The sequence below is a fragment of the Carassius gibelio genome, chromosome A18 (genome assembly GCF_023724105.1).
Source record: "Carassius gibelio isolate Cgi1373 ecotype wild population from Czech Republic chromosome A18, carGib1.2-hapl.c, whole genome shotgun sequence".
Classification (NCBI taxonomy): Eukaryota; Metazoa; Chordata; class Actinopteri; order Cypriniformes; family Cyprinidae; genus Carassius; species Carassius gibelio.
The window spans coordinates 18,847,173-18,860,823 of record NC_068388.1 but is presented as its reverse complement, the minus strand read 5'-3'; the positions used below and the strand labels follow the sequence as shown (position 1 = coordinate 18,860,823).

The following is a 13,651-nucleotide window of genomic DNA, read 5'->3' as shown; positions in this document are numbered from 1 at the left end:
CTACGTACAGTTGTGACCCATATCAATACATCACAGGCAGGCCTTTGACAACCTCTGCTTGCATGTGCAATACTAGGAATATCTGCTGTTTCTAAGGGAGACAAAGGTATAACAGTCTACCTAATGCTGTCAAATCTTTGCATGTAACGTACCATCTTCAATAAAAAATAACAAGCAATGCGGGGGTTTCGTGTACACTTCGTTGAATTTATACAAATAGTGCGTTTTTTATACTGCAAGATGTTGCAATCTAAGGTTTTCCAATTAAACGACAAATCGCGTGGTAATGCAGACAAAAAAAAACTCACAATATATGACTGCAATATAAAACATATCTTCGTCCAAAATTAGAAAATAAGTTGTTCATCGGAATAAGGCATGCATGATGAATTTCATTCGAATAATCAGAAGGCAAACACAACATATGCCCTATGCCTCCCAGCATAACAGTCACTCTTTCGCACGCGTGTATGCACTGGCGTTGCGTTAACACTTCGGCATTGCACTGACATTCCCACTGGATTGTTCATACAATCAGACGCAGAGTATGTTTACCTTTGAATATAATTCAGACGCAGCCATGATGATGCTCGCAAAATGTTCCTGCAATCACAGTCAGCTGAACATCCGATCAGTCCCGAACATTCAAAGCTCTCCTGTAGATCTCCCGAAAATGAAAAGCCTTTAGAAGGATGTCATGAATCCAAAGGCACCAGCTGATTCCTCATGAAACTGCCCGTGTTTCTGGCGTGTCTCTGTTCGTTCTGGGTCCGATCTATGGAAAAACGCGGTTGCCATGACCGAAAATAATGACGCAAGAGCGCGCTCTGGTGGACAAAATTGGACCACTACACTATATTTATTTAGACTAGAGCAATAACATACATACATACATACATATATATATATGCTAATTTTTTTAGATAGGAATTTTGGGTGTTCATGAGCTGTATGCCAAAATCATCAGTATTAACAAAATAAAAGACCTGAAATATTTCAGTTGGTGTGCAATGAATCTAAAATATATGAAAGTTAAATTTTTATCATTACATTATGGAAAATAATGAACTTTTATCACAATATGCTAATTTTTTGAGAAGAACCTGTATTTTAATTACATTCTCAGTTAAATCTATAATTCTGGTTCAGTTTACTCACCTTTATATCCAAGCGCAAAGACTCCCTTCGAGTGCAGCCTTGAAAAAAATAAAATATTTCTAACTTTTACCTGTAGAGTACATAAATGTACAGTATAACAATAAATCATTAGTGTCCACTCTGCCCTCTGTTGGTGCATTTCTCATTCTCAGACACAATAGTGGTAGATTATGAAACACTCTCTATAAGATTTAGCATGATCAAGTCCAGATCCTTAACCACTACGCCACGATTTATATACTGTATATACAAATATAAATAGTATTAAGTATATAATACATATTACTGTAGTTTATTTTTTGGAATCAGAGAAATGGAAGTATAAAGCCCAACTGATAATTTCACTTATAAAAATACTCAAAAGCACAGAAGGTTTGCAAAACTATTTTATTTACAAGTCAAAATGGCTCAAAAGCGGCCACAGTTTATGCTCATGCAAACCGTGGAGTTTACTGTACGTAGTGTGACCATGTGGTGTGAGGAGCGGACAGGCAGCTGTCTCCCTCCTCTGCATAGAAGACGATGTACAGGAGATTGGTGAGAGAAGGTGGAGAAGCATCCTCACTGCCTGGACTCCACAACCAGACACAAGTGACGTATGATAGTGACGTGTGGAGTTACAGAACTGCTTGTGATTGCCAATCTGTGCATTGGCACTACATCATCATAAGGCTTTAAGCTCTATGGTACGAGACAAGGTGACAGCAGCCTCAGAGATCTGCATTACATGCTATCAACCATGACTAACCTGAAACCTGACAAAAAGAAAAAAAGCATTCTCATGAAAGAAACAGTGTGCAGATAAACCACATTATTGGAGATTACCTTCAGTTCATTATGGATTCAAGCACTTAACTCCATGATTAATGGAAAAGCTCACCCCGAAAAAAATATTCTAGCACAATTTCCTCTTTACTCTTATGTCATTCCAACTGCACGTGTCTTTCTTTGGATCTTATATTAGGTCTTCTGAAGCAATGTAATAACTTAAGCTGTAATTTGCTAAAACATTTTATTATTTACGCTCATACAGATTCAAACATTCTTTTGTATAGTGATTTTGCATCAGCATTAAATAGCCATTGGTTGAGCAATTTCTTGTGATCAATTGTAATGCGTCATTTGAATGTTTTCGATCGAAAGCAAGCACTTATTTGATATGAAAACTATGGAGGGGAAAAATTGTAAATTTCATTCCCAAACACAAAGTTAATATGTATGTATGGCTTCAGAAGACACAAGATAACAGCATGAAAATATCAACTGTTGACCTAGTTACACCTGACTTTTTGTCTGTTACAACTGAAGCTCCATGTTGGAATTCACATTTGGCTTCTGTAAACAGTAACAGTAAAAGCCTTCTCTGATTTGATTGGAACTCTTAAGTAATTTTGATACTGATGAGCGCTTTTCAGCTCAGATAAGTAAGTCCATTATCTTGGCATTGTACAACATCCTTATAACAAACAAAGTACAGTTATTATTAGGTAATTATTGAACAACTATTATAAAACACCTAGAAAAAATGCAGAGGTCTGTATCTCAGTGACCTCCATGGTTGGAACAAGGTGTGTGGACTACTTCCAGTACAGTGTTTTGTAATTCCCGGATATCTACAACCCTTTCCCTTTATAGACTTCCTTTGAAAAAGAGCAACTTTGACATTCCACTAAACATTTCCTTTTGCGTTCACTGGAGGAAATAAAGCAATTGACAGAATCTTCATTTTTGGGTGACCTTGTCCTCGAAGCAGTGGGTAATTCAGGAATGGTTATAATTAAAATGCAAAACATCTTATAAAATGCAGTTTGCCCTCACTCACTAGCAAATATGTACTCTTTCAACTACATACTACGACACATTAAAAATACCAGAAGTCTTCTGAGAACTTCACCCTCTTTGGAGCCACGACCCAACCCACCTCACAGTGCGGCAGTGCAGCTCTGTAACATCTGCAACCCTTGACTATTCAGTGTATTTTCAGAGGACAGGAAACAAGAGAGGATGAGGGCAGGATCAGACATTAATGGATGAAGAGACATGATTTGTGAGTGTGGAGTGGAGGACAGCAGCAGGTATCAGACAGCCAGTTTGCTGGCCAACAGAGAGGGTTTCCTCTGTGGCAGATCCTGAGGGGTGGGGATGTGGTCTCCGGTGATCTCGGTCTTCTCTGTCTGTGCCGCTGGAAGCTGCTTGTTCTTGATCTTGGCCTTCGCCATGTTGTAGTCACCTGAGTCAAAGTACTTTGGCTGGGAAAGAAAGCAGTTGAGAAGAACTTGTTGGCATGAGTGAAAAACATAAACGTGTTTATGTTCCAAATACTTTGAAAGAAGTTGTTACACTTTAAATATACATTAATTTAAAAAATTTTCAACAATAACAAGACTGCAAATATTAAATACTGTGCAGTAGTAAATACAAACATAATATGAAATAATTTCTTAATACGCTTCTTAGTGTAATGTCACGATTAACACAGAAGATGACATTTTTCTCCTGCAACAGGCTTGCCACATACCAGGTCTGTCTACACTACTAGTCAAATCTTTGGAATAATTACGTTTTTTTTTTTTTTTTTATGTGTTTGAAAGAAGTCTCACATGCTCACCAACTAAAAACATTGTGAAATAAGTAATATTGAGAAATATTACTATTTATTAAAATAACTTTATTAGAATATATTTTTAAATATGTCATGCGTAATGTAACAAAATATATAAATATTTTTAAATGTTGTTCTTTTGTTCTTTCTATTCATTAATGAATCCTGAGAAAATGTGCTACAAGAAAGTATTGTCATGCATTAATTGCTCTGTTATTGAAAATGTGTGAAGAGCTTGACCTAGGTTGTCCATGAAAGCATGTAGACGTTTTTTTTGCCAGGAAAATCAAAAGGGTGTAACGTTTATGTGTGCTCATGAAAGCCTCTATTCTGTTCTGGCACATGAAACAAATGCTTATACAATATTCAGGGTACTGACAAAAAGCTGCTTTGTTTACCGTAATGTCATCATGTCATGCAAAACAAAGGGATCAATTCAAATTAAAGTCACAAAATAGCCAGATCTATACAGTCAATAGTCTCAAAATATACCTTATAATCAAACTATCATAAGTGTAATTTAAATTTTCTCATTTTAACTGCAGAGCTGGCGCAAACATGTCCACATCGCTGTGATCAGATGCTTTCTTAACTGCTGCTTTCTCACCGCCATCATTTTATTGTCTTTATTTTGTTAGAGGAAATCAATATTGACATTTGTTATTTAATGTTGACATTCGGTCGGTCTCAGCAGAGTGAACAGCATCTTGATGTTCGTAACATTATATCAGTGGAAAGGTATTTCCAACTTCTTTTAACTTGGAAGCAAAGAACGGGAAAAAACTTTTCCGAGACTGTATCGGGGAACTGAATTACATTCATTATCTTGTAAATTACATGTGTATGAGCAAATAAGCTACTGTCTGCACTCTGCAGTTACATTTACATTTATTCATTTAGCTGACGCTTTTTATCCAAAGCGACTTACAATTGCTATATATGTCAGAGGTCCACGCCTCTGGAGCAACTAGAGGTTAAGTGTCTTGCAACTAGAGGTTAAGTGGTGCGGTTCACTTAATAGCCACCGGTGTCACTGAATATATTACCCTTAAGGAGCAAAAACTGTTTTAATTAATAATGATAACATAGCACAAATAATTAAAGGGGTCATCGGATGCTACATGCGCTTTTACAAGTTGTTTGAACTGAAATGTGTTGGCAGTGTGTGTACACAACCACCCTATAATGATAAAAACCCACCCATTGTTGTTAAATCATTTCATCTTTCTGAAACCGAACCAATCTCAGATGCGTGTCTGCGTGACATCACACAGACAAGTCCCTCCCACGATAGTCTGACTGACAGTCAAATTTCAGCACAGACTTGACTGGAGTCATACCTTAGACCCGCACTGAGTTAGCTGTCATCAGTCCGCCATTGCTTCTGCGCCGGAGCATTTATAGACAAGAATGTCTCCTAAGAGATTGAGGTGTTCTGTTGTTGGAGAATGAACATAGTAATGAACATAGCAGTCTTCATTATGTTTGTTTTTGAAGGGAATGCACCACGGATCTACCTAAATGTGTCTATGATCGCGCAAATCATTTGTGATCCAGCTTCACCAACAGACGTGAGCATAAGGTTTTTTTAATACATTTTTATAAATCGCCTTAACTAATAATGTGCTAATTAGCAAGTTCCACAATGGATGAGGCTAAAGTAATGATAATGATTTTAATAATAATGATAATGTAGTGATACATTTTTGTGATGATAATGATTTTAAGCCAGAAATGGACATTTTAAAACAAGAATCGGCATGCAGTCAATCTTTTAATATTAGTGTGACACAGGTTAAAGGTCTTTTGCAGAGAGTAAATATTAAAAAAAGTCCCAGCCCTGATAATACTAGAGGTAGGGTGTTACGTACGTGTGCTGAACAGCATAGAGATATTTTCTCCCAGTCTCTTATGTTACAAAGAGTTCCTGAAATTTAGAAAAAATCTATTAAGAGTTCCTGTAGCTAAGACTAGGTCTCCACAAAGAGCCTTATGATTTCCACAATACAGAAAACGTGTACAGAATCGCGGAATCCAGTCATAAAGATGAAATTCACAGTTTAACGCGGAATGTCATGGAATTTGTCTTTTGAATGAACGAATTAATAAAAAGTAGGTCATTACATTTAAATCAAATCACGATATGGACTACTATCTGTAAATATTAAGCCAGAAGAATCGATTTAAATATGACTCCAGCATGTTCTACGTGTCTCTGTTAATGAATGGCGCAGAAGCGCAGTTTCGTCTATTACACACAGAATCAAGCGTCATGCTCGCGGTGATTTCGGTGTCTGCTGTCTCTCTAAATAAGGAAGTGAACACATGAACAACATCTCCAGAACTGTTCTGAAAGTGACTTCATGAGTATTTGAATGTTTGATTTGAGTAAAACTAGTCACATACACAGAACTGTAAAGGTATTCATGGCAACCAATAAAATAAAAATAACAGTCCGGTTTAGTTTAAAGGCAAGAATTTGCCAGAAATTTATTACTATTGTTCAGCATAATGTACATAGCCCATCACTACTAAAAAGAAACAAACATTATTTTTAAGGAATAATCACATAATATTTCTTCTATATTTTAATAGTACATTCCCTTTGTTTACCAAAAATTTATTATTTATTAAAAGACAAATTAAATTCATGTTTTATGCCTTGATAACTAGGATTCCTGGGGGGAAATTCATTAGACTACTGGAAGAAAACAAAAATTTAATAAATTAAGTTGTTTTTATGCATTTAAATAATTAGACATGCTAAAACACAGAATTAGGTAACAATAAAACATATGGTGAAGAAAAAATTATATTTTTAAAGGGCAATAAACGTAATTTTTGTTAAACTTTTGTTGATGTGAAAATTTATACATTTGCTAATTTTAATTAATTAGACATGCTTTTTGATTAATAAAATTAAATTTAACCATAAAAAAAAAAGGAGTTGAGAATAATTTAAATGGGGGAAAAAAAACAGAATCCAGAAAAATGAAAATGGAAAAAACTGAATTTTGGAAAAAATTAAACGGATTTCATAGGGCCCTATCCACATGAGCTAAAGGATTTCACGCCAGTAGCTCTTACTTCATTAGTAATAAATTGTTTTGAGAAGGTAGTTAAAGGTGAAATTTTACAGCAGTCAAAAGATAGATTTGATCCGTTTGCATTTAGACAGGGCAGGGGAGTTAAGGATGCTAACCTTACCTTGCGGAATTATCTGTTTAGTCACTTTGAAAGGCCCAAGACCCATCCTAGATTGTTATTTATTGATTTCTCTTCTGCTTTTAACACAATAAAGCCACATTTGTTAGTAGAGAAATTAATTTCTCTTTTTAACTTGGATCTTAATATTTCTGGATGGATTTGGGACTTTTTGTAGAACGTCTCAGTGTGTCAGTTAGAGTTAACGGTGTTCATTTTTATTTTCAATATTGCTCTACTGGGTCTCCTCATGGCTGTTGTCTATGGAGTGAATTTTGTGCCAATATTCATCAAACAAATCCAGTGTTTTGCAAATAAACACAATATGCTTTGCAAAGAAAAACTCGACTTTCAAACAAATGCAAAGTGATTTGCAAATTAAAAAAAAAAAAAAAACTCTATTTGAAAAATGCAGAGGTATGGACAAACATTGTGCGTTACAACTGTGAGACTCATTTGTCTTTTTATAAGGGATATTTGGCTTGATTTTCTCACAAATGCGTGCAGGCAGATTTTCTCACAATTGAGCAACTTCCGTTTCCAAAAACAGTAGATGGCTAGTCTCCTGATACCTGAAACACTTGTTTACATTTTCAGGGAATACAGCAGACCAACATGAGTGAGGAATAGGTGAGTTTCTGTCTTACTGTATCTATAATTAACCATTTAGATGTTTTCACAAAGCGACCCTACTACAATGTCACTGAAATTCACAGTAAGTGCTGTAAAGTTGTTAACATGATTGATTAGTTCAAAAATCAGTAGTGACATGACTAATCATTTAACTAGGCAGTCTTTCCCTATCAAAACCGATCCATTCTCCGTGCCTCTTATCCTCTGTTGGATCACGGGATATGAAATATATAGGCGACATACGTTGATACAATTGTTAAACATTCAAAACAATGCAGGGGTATAACAATATAACGTGTCACAAAATATCATAATACTAAAATGCAAATGTAATAGCGACAGTATTTTGTACCAAAAATAGGTGTTTCGGGTCTCAGGAGACTAGCGTAAATTGACCGACAGCGCCATCTACTGTTTATGGAAAAGGAAGTTGCTCAGTTGCATTTGTGAGAAAATCTGCCTGCCTGCATCTGTGAGAAAATCAGGCCAAGTTTCTTCGTAAAAAGGGAAATGAGTCTCACAGTTGTAACACAATACATTGTCCATGCATTTTCTCTCAACAGAGTTTTGTATTTGCAAATCACTTTGCGTTTGTTTGAAAGTCGAGTTTTTCTTTGCAAAGCAGATTGTGTTTATTTGCAAAATGCTGGATTTCGTTGATGAATATTGGCACAAAATTCACTCCATAGTTGTCTTTCACCCCTTTTGTTTAATATGTAAATGAATGATTGCCAGAGCATGAATGAGAATAGTTATATAATAAAATATGCAGATGATTCAGTGATTGTAAGTCTTCTTCACAATCAGGATCTGGGGCATGGTCCTGTTGTAGAGGAGTTCATTTTAAAGTGTGATAGATTTTCTCTTCAGTTGAATGTTAATAAAACAAAGAACATAGTGATTGATTACAGGAGGTTTTCTCCTAGCCCCTGGATGACATTAATTAAACGTTTGAACATTGAAATTGTCGATGCATACTGTTTAAATACCTGAGGGGGGGTTATAGACAATTAAGTTGAACTTCCAATCCAAAGAGCTTCTTTTGACAGGGTAAAAGGGGTGTTGTTTTACACTAGCATTGAGAAATTGTAACCAAACTACAGTACAGGCTTTTAATTCAAAGAATCAAACCTAAAGAATCATATCAATTTGTGGAAAATGGGCATTACCCCTTTAATGAACAAAATTTATATCCAAATCAGCATATGACAATAATTTCTGAAGCATCATTTGAACACTAAAGACTTGAAGTATCCACAGCCTTGGTGAGCACAAGAGACTTCTTTCCAAAAAACTTCCAAACTTTTGACAGTTAGTACACATCTACAACCGAGGTTAATTTTCTCAAACTGACCGGAACTTGTGTCTGTAACACATCTTACAATACACATGCCACCTGTGGCTTATGACTCAAATGTCACATGACGCTGTGATGTTCTGCTGCTGGTGTAAAACCACCAAAGCCTTGTGATCTTATTCCTCTTACAAAACAGGTTTTCAAAGTACCAATGTGGATAGAAAGAGAGCATGTGAATGAATCTCACCCCCTTCTGCAGTCTTTTTCTGAGCAGATCGGATCCTCCAGGCTTATTACCCAATTGAGGGTATTTGGCCTTCAGTTTGGCTTCCTCCAGTTTCTCTGGACAGATCTTATTCTCCTCATCCTGAGAGAAAACACACACTCACATAAATTAAATAGGTGTGTAAGAAAATATCGGTACACATGAGTAATGCAATATTTTGTTTTGGCTGCACTGTAGCGATTCTCGAAAACGGAATATCAATATAAAAAAATTAAATGAATAAAACAATCCATATAAGATTAATGGCAGTTGTTTCTTTTTGAGATTGTATCTCGACTGCTAGATAATAGTCTTCATCTCTGAACTTAAAGGTGCAGTAGGGAACTTTTGTAAAAAAACATTTTTTACATATTTATTAAACCTGTCATTATGTCCTGACAGTAGAATATGAGACAGATAATCTGTGAAAAAAATCAAGCTCCTCTGGCTCCTCCCAGTGGTCCTATTGCCATTTGCAGAAAGTCATCCGCTCCCTGTAAGAAACAACCAATCAGAGCTGCGGTCCGTAACTTTGTTTGTGTTCAAAATGTAGAAAAATGTATATAATAAGCGAGTACACCATGAATCCATTTTCCAAACTGTGTTTTTAGCTTGTCCTGAATCACTAGGGTACACCTATAATAAGTGTTTAAATTCGGACTATTTTAGATTGCTTCGGGGGTACCGCGGCGGAGTAACCCAGTACCTTTGTGATTCTTCATAGACATAAACAGAGAGAAGTAGTTCCGGCTAAGATGTTCTTCCGCAAGACGCAAGCAGTTCTGTTTATTAACCGCTAGAGCATCAAAAGTTCCCTACCGCAGCTTTAAATAGTGATATGAAATACTAGCATCAAGGCATGCCACTATTGTTAGCGTAATGGAGTAATGGAGGATGCCAGTAATGGAGGATGAAAGAATTGTTCCAGTTCCCACTTCTGTGTACAAAGCTGAAGTGTGATGTCATTTGGGATTTTGAAGTAATGTCCGCCCCGGGACCACAACGTACTTGGCACTTCGGTTACGCCGCTTGATACATCCCATTCGAAGAAAATTGCAGCGGATCGTGGTGGATGTTAGGTTTGACTTGCAGCTTTCTCTCATGGTGGGGGCATTTTGTGCAGTTGGGGCGGTGCTCGCTTCGCAGTCACTGTGATTCCTTGCGGAACACAAATACAAACTGAAAAACCTATGAAATCCAAGTTGAAAGATTCTGAGAAATGTACAACATCTGTATTTATTTTCTTTTACAATTGTTTTCTTTAGGAATCCTGCAAGAACGGTATTTTTCATTAATACTAAGCACATGTAGTTTTTTGTTCAGATCAAAATGTAATGACATTAAGTTACATTGTAAATAAACTGTGAACCTTTAAGGCTGGGTCTAAAAAAAATATATGGTATTTTTATAAAATACATTTTATGCATTTAACTAAAGGATCCTGCAAGCACTTGAATTTTCCCCCCTTTACACATACTGCACAAAAGTGTATCAATAACGTTGAATGTTACAGAGGCAGATTACTGCAAATGCAGATCCCAGTGTGTTCTAGTTAAACAATTTGTATTTATTTATTTTTTGCTAAGGTTTGCACTTTGCATATGGTGGTGTGTTCTTAATGACAGTTTTTCTAAAAATATATCCCAATATATCAAAATACCGCAAAAGTGCTAAAAAAAATTAATGCTTGTCTGCAACAAGTGGATTTTGTGTAGGGGCAAGGGAAAGGGAATTTTACGTGTCCGACCAGACACAATAACTAGGGCAGCACCGAAACTTTGGCGAGAATGATTCTAATTAGGGCTGTGTATTGCCAAGAATCTGGTGATACGATAAGCGTCATGACGACAGGTGTTGCGATACAATGCGATGCTGTAAGCAAGGCAATATATTGGGATATTTCTTATTTTAAGAATAGTAAATATTGTAAAGAATGCTGTCATTAAGAATACCACCATATGCAAACCTTAAATAAATAAATAAAAAATAAAAAGTTTAACCAGAACACAGTGGGATCTGCATTTGCAATAATCAGTCCCTGTAACATTCAACATTATTGAAAAACTTTTTGTACAGTATGAGTAAAGGGGGAAAATTTAAATGTGCTTGCAGGGTCATTTAGTTAAATGTATAATATGCATAAAATGTATTTTATAATAAAAAATAAAAAAAATGTATTTTATAAAAAGACCATATATATTTTTAAACCCTGCTTTAAGGGTTCACAGTTTTAGTTTACAGTTGTACACCGAAACAAGAACTGGGACAATTCTTTCACCCTCCATTACTTGCAGTGAACTTCATTAACGCTATTAATATTGGCATGCTCTAATGCTAGTATTTTCTGTCTCTCAGGATTTGTTCAGAGATTAAGACATCTAGCAGTCAGGAAATAAACTAAAAATGAAAAAAAAAAAAAAAACTGCCATACATCTTGCATGATTATTATTATTATTATTATTTTTATATCGATATTATGTTTTAGAAAATTGATACAGTGTCACAAAACAAAATTTCACGATAATCATGTGTATCAATGTTTTTTTACACCCCTAATTCTGTTTTTTTTTTTTTTTTTTACTTTCAGTGTTAACGGTGACTAATAACAGATAATGTATTGACAGTATTAAGGTCGCCTCAGTTGAGGCTCATGTTCATTTCTTCTGACTCTGAGAAATTAAAACTATAAGCACAACAGCACACACAAAGAAACAAACCTGATCAAACATACTGCAGTAGAAAGAAATATAAATATTCTATATAATATATGCAACATCACACGACCAGGACTGATGTTTTCATGAGATATATATTTTTCAAGATATATACATCATTCAAGCCAACCAATCAGGTTGTGAACGTATCACTATGCCTTTAGGTTCAGTTTGCTGTCAAAAATGCCAATGTGAAAGCCAAGCGGACCAAGACCAAATGTATCAGTTTCCTTTTTGTTCCGGACCTAATGAGCCAATCGAACTGAAATACAAGTGTGAACACACCCTAAAATCACACGGGCTTTAATAACTAATCACATTATAAGACTGGACATTAATGAATTCCTGTTCTGAGTTGTGTGACAGTCAAGCATAGTAATGTATGAGAAGTACCAAAAACTGTGACTTCTGTTATATTGATTTTGACTTAAGTGGAGTAAGTTACATAAAACTTTATTTATTTTTGTACATATTAATTTTCAAGAAAAAAAAAGACAAATTAGAGCCATATTGAAGCTTGTGTGAAAATGCTTATTTGTCAAATTGATATACATTATTATTTTCTTATTTTTCGTTAAATAAATCAGTGTCTACAAAGAAAAATAATAAGTGCGAAAACATTTTTCAATTTCACTTCATTTAAAATATTAGGGCAGCATTAATTGGAATTTTTTAAGGAACTTAGGAATGTAGTTATCGTTATTCATTATTTCCAATGGAATCATGGTGCAGTTTGCTGCAGAATTGTGTTATTCTAAGCTCTTTATGTAAATCCAAACGGATCTACACACACTGTGACGAGCAGTAAATTATAAAAAACATTTAAGTTTAATATACTAAATGCTAACGTAATTCAACAGTAAACTTAGCTTCACATGCTAACTGCTAACTATCACCATCACAACCCAATACAAAACAAACCAAACCAACTCTAGCATTATTATTAATCGCATCTCAACATATATGACTATTTATCTATCCGGTGATTTAATTAGCTGGACGTTTCTAAGATTCAATTCAAATATTGGTAACGCTATTTGACGGTTGAAGGCCTTTATACATCTGTGGCGAGCAACAGAGCTTTGAACAACATACAAATAACGTTAACGTTACACTAACCTGACAGAGCACAAAGCAATTGTCACATCTCTTAGGAATATAACAACAGGTTTTATTCGAAACTATACTTCGATATGTCTTTGATTCGATCTGACTTAACGTTACCTGAGTACGTTATAAGTTATATACTGTAATATAGCGGAAAAGCTCTAATCTTGCTGACTGTAGCGGTTTGATTTAAAAGCCTTCAAATATACTCACTTTCTGCTCCTCCACATTCGTCTCCTCAGGCTTTGTGTCCTCCATTTCTTCTAATATAGTGAGTCTGTTTTGATATAGTTTAGAAATCACCTAAGATACTGTTCAGCAGACTATTCAGGTAACGTTAAAGCCCGCCCACGAATGTGTCAATCCTACTATGGTGAAGGCGGGATCATAAATATGAATCACGTAACGGGTCGTTCACCCAATGTTATTAAGGTGCAGGCTGTGCTTATGAATAGTAATTACGTAACTTACAGTTCATTGGGCGAACATACACACGTGATTTAATTGCGTCTGAACGCTGAAAATGAAGGCTGGACTGATTTCTTGCTAGACAGCAAGACCAAGTACTTTCAAGGCTTCTAGGCTAGAGCTCTCTTCAGCACTGAACGATAGAATTAGTCTGTTTGTCTACATGACAGGGTTATAAAGGTCCCCCCCCACACACCTAGTGG

The 13,651-nt window shown here is 35.6% G+C and overlaps 2 protein-coding genes across 3 annotated transcripts in view; both read right to left on the bottom strand.

Moving 5' to 3' along the window:
• Positions 1–784, bottom strand: part of LOC127933977 (unconventional myosin-Va) — an 82,208-nt gene extending 81,424 nt beyond the window's left edge. For both annotated transcript variants that reach the window (XM_052531105.1, XM_052531106.1), the window contains exon 1: positions 556–784. In XM_052531105.1, the coding sequence (XP_052387065.1) occupies positions 556–582 (27 nt within the window). In that variant the 5' untranslated portion in view covers positions 583–784. The remainder of the gene's footprint in view (positions 1–555) is intronic.
• A 747-nt stretch (positions 785–1,531) lies between these two features.
• Positions 1,532–13,361, bottom strand: LOC127933976 (cAMP-regulated phosphoprotein 19). Its single transcript, XM_052531104.1, has 3 exons — positions 13,194–13,361; positions 9,142–9,261; positions 1,532–3,407 (listed from the first exon to the last, which is right to left on the bottom strand). Exons 1-3 carry the CDS (start codon positions 13,236–13,238, stop codon positions 3,237–3,239), a joined length of 336 nt encoding a protein of 111 aa, XP_052387064.1. The 5' UTR covers positions 13,239–13,361; the 3' UTR covers positions 1,532–3,236.
• Positions 13,362–13,651: the final 290 nt, after the last annotated feature.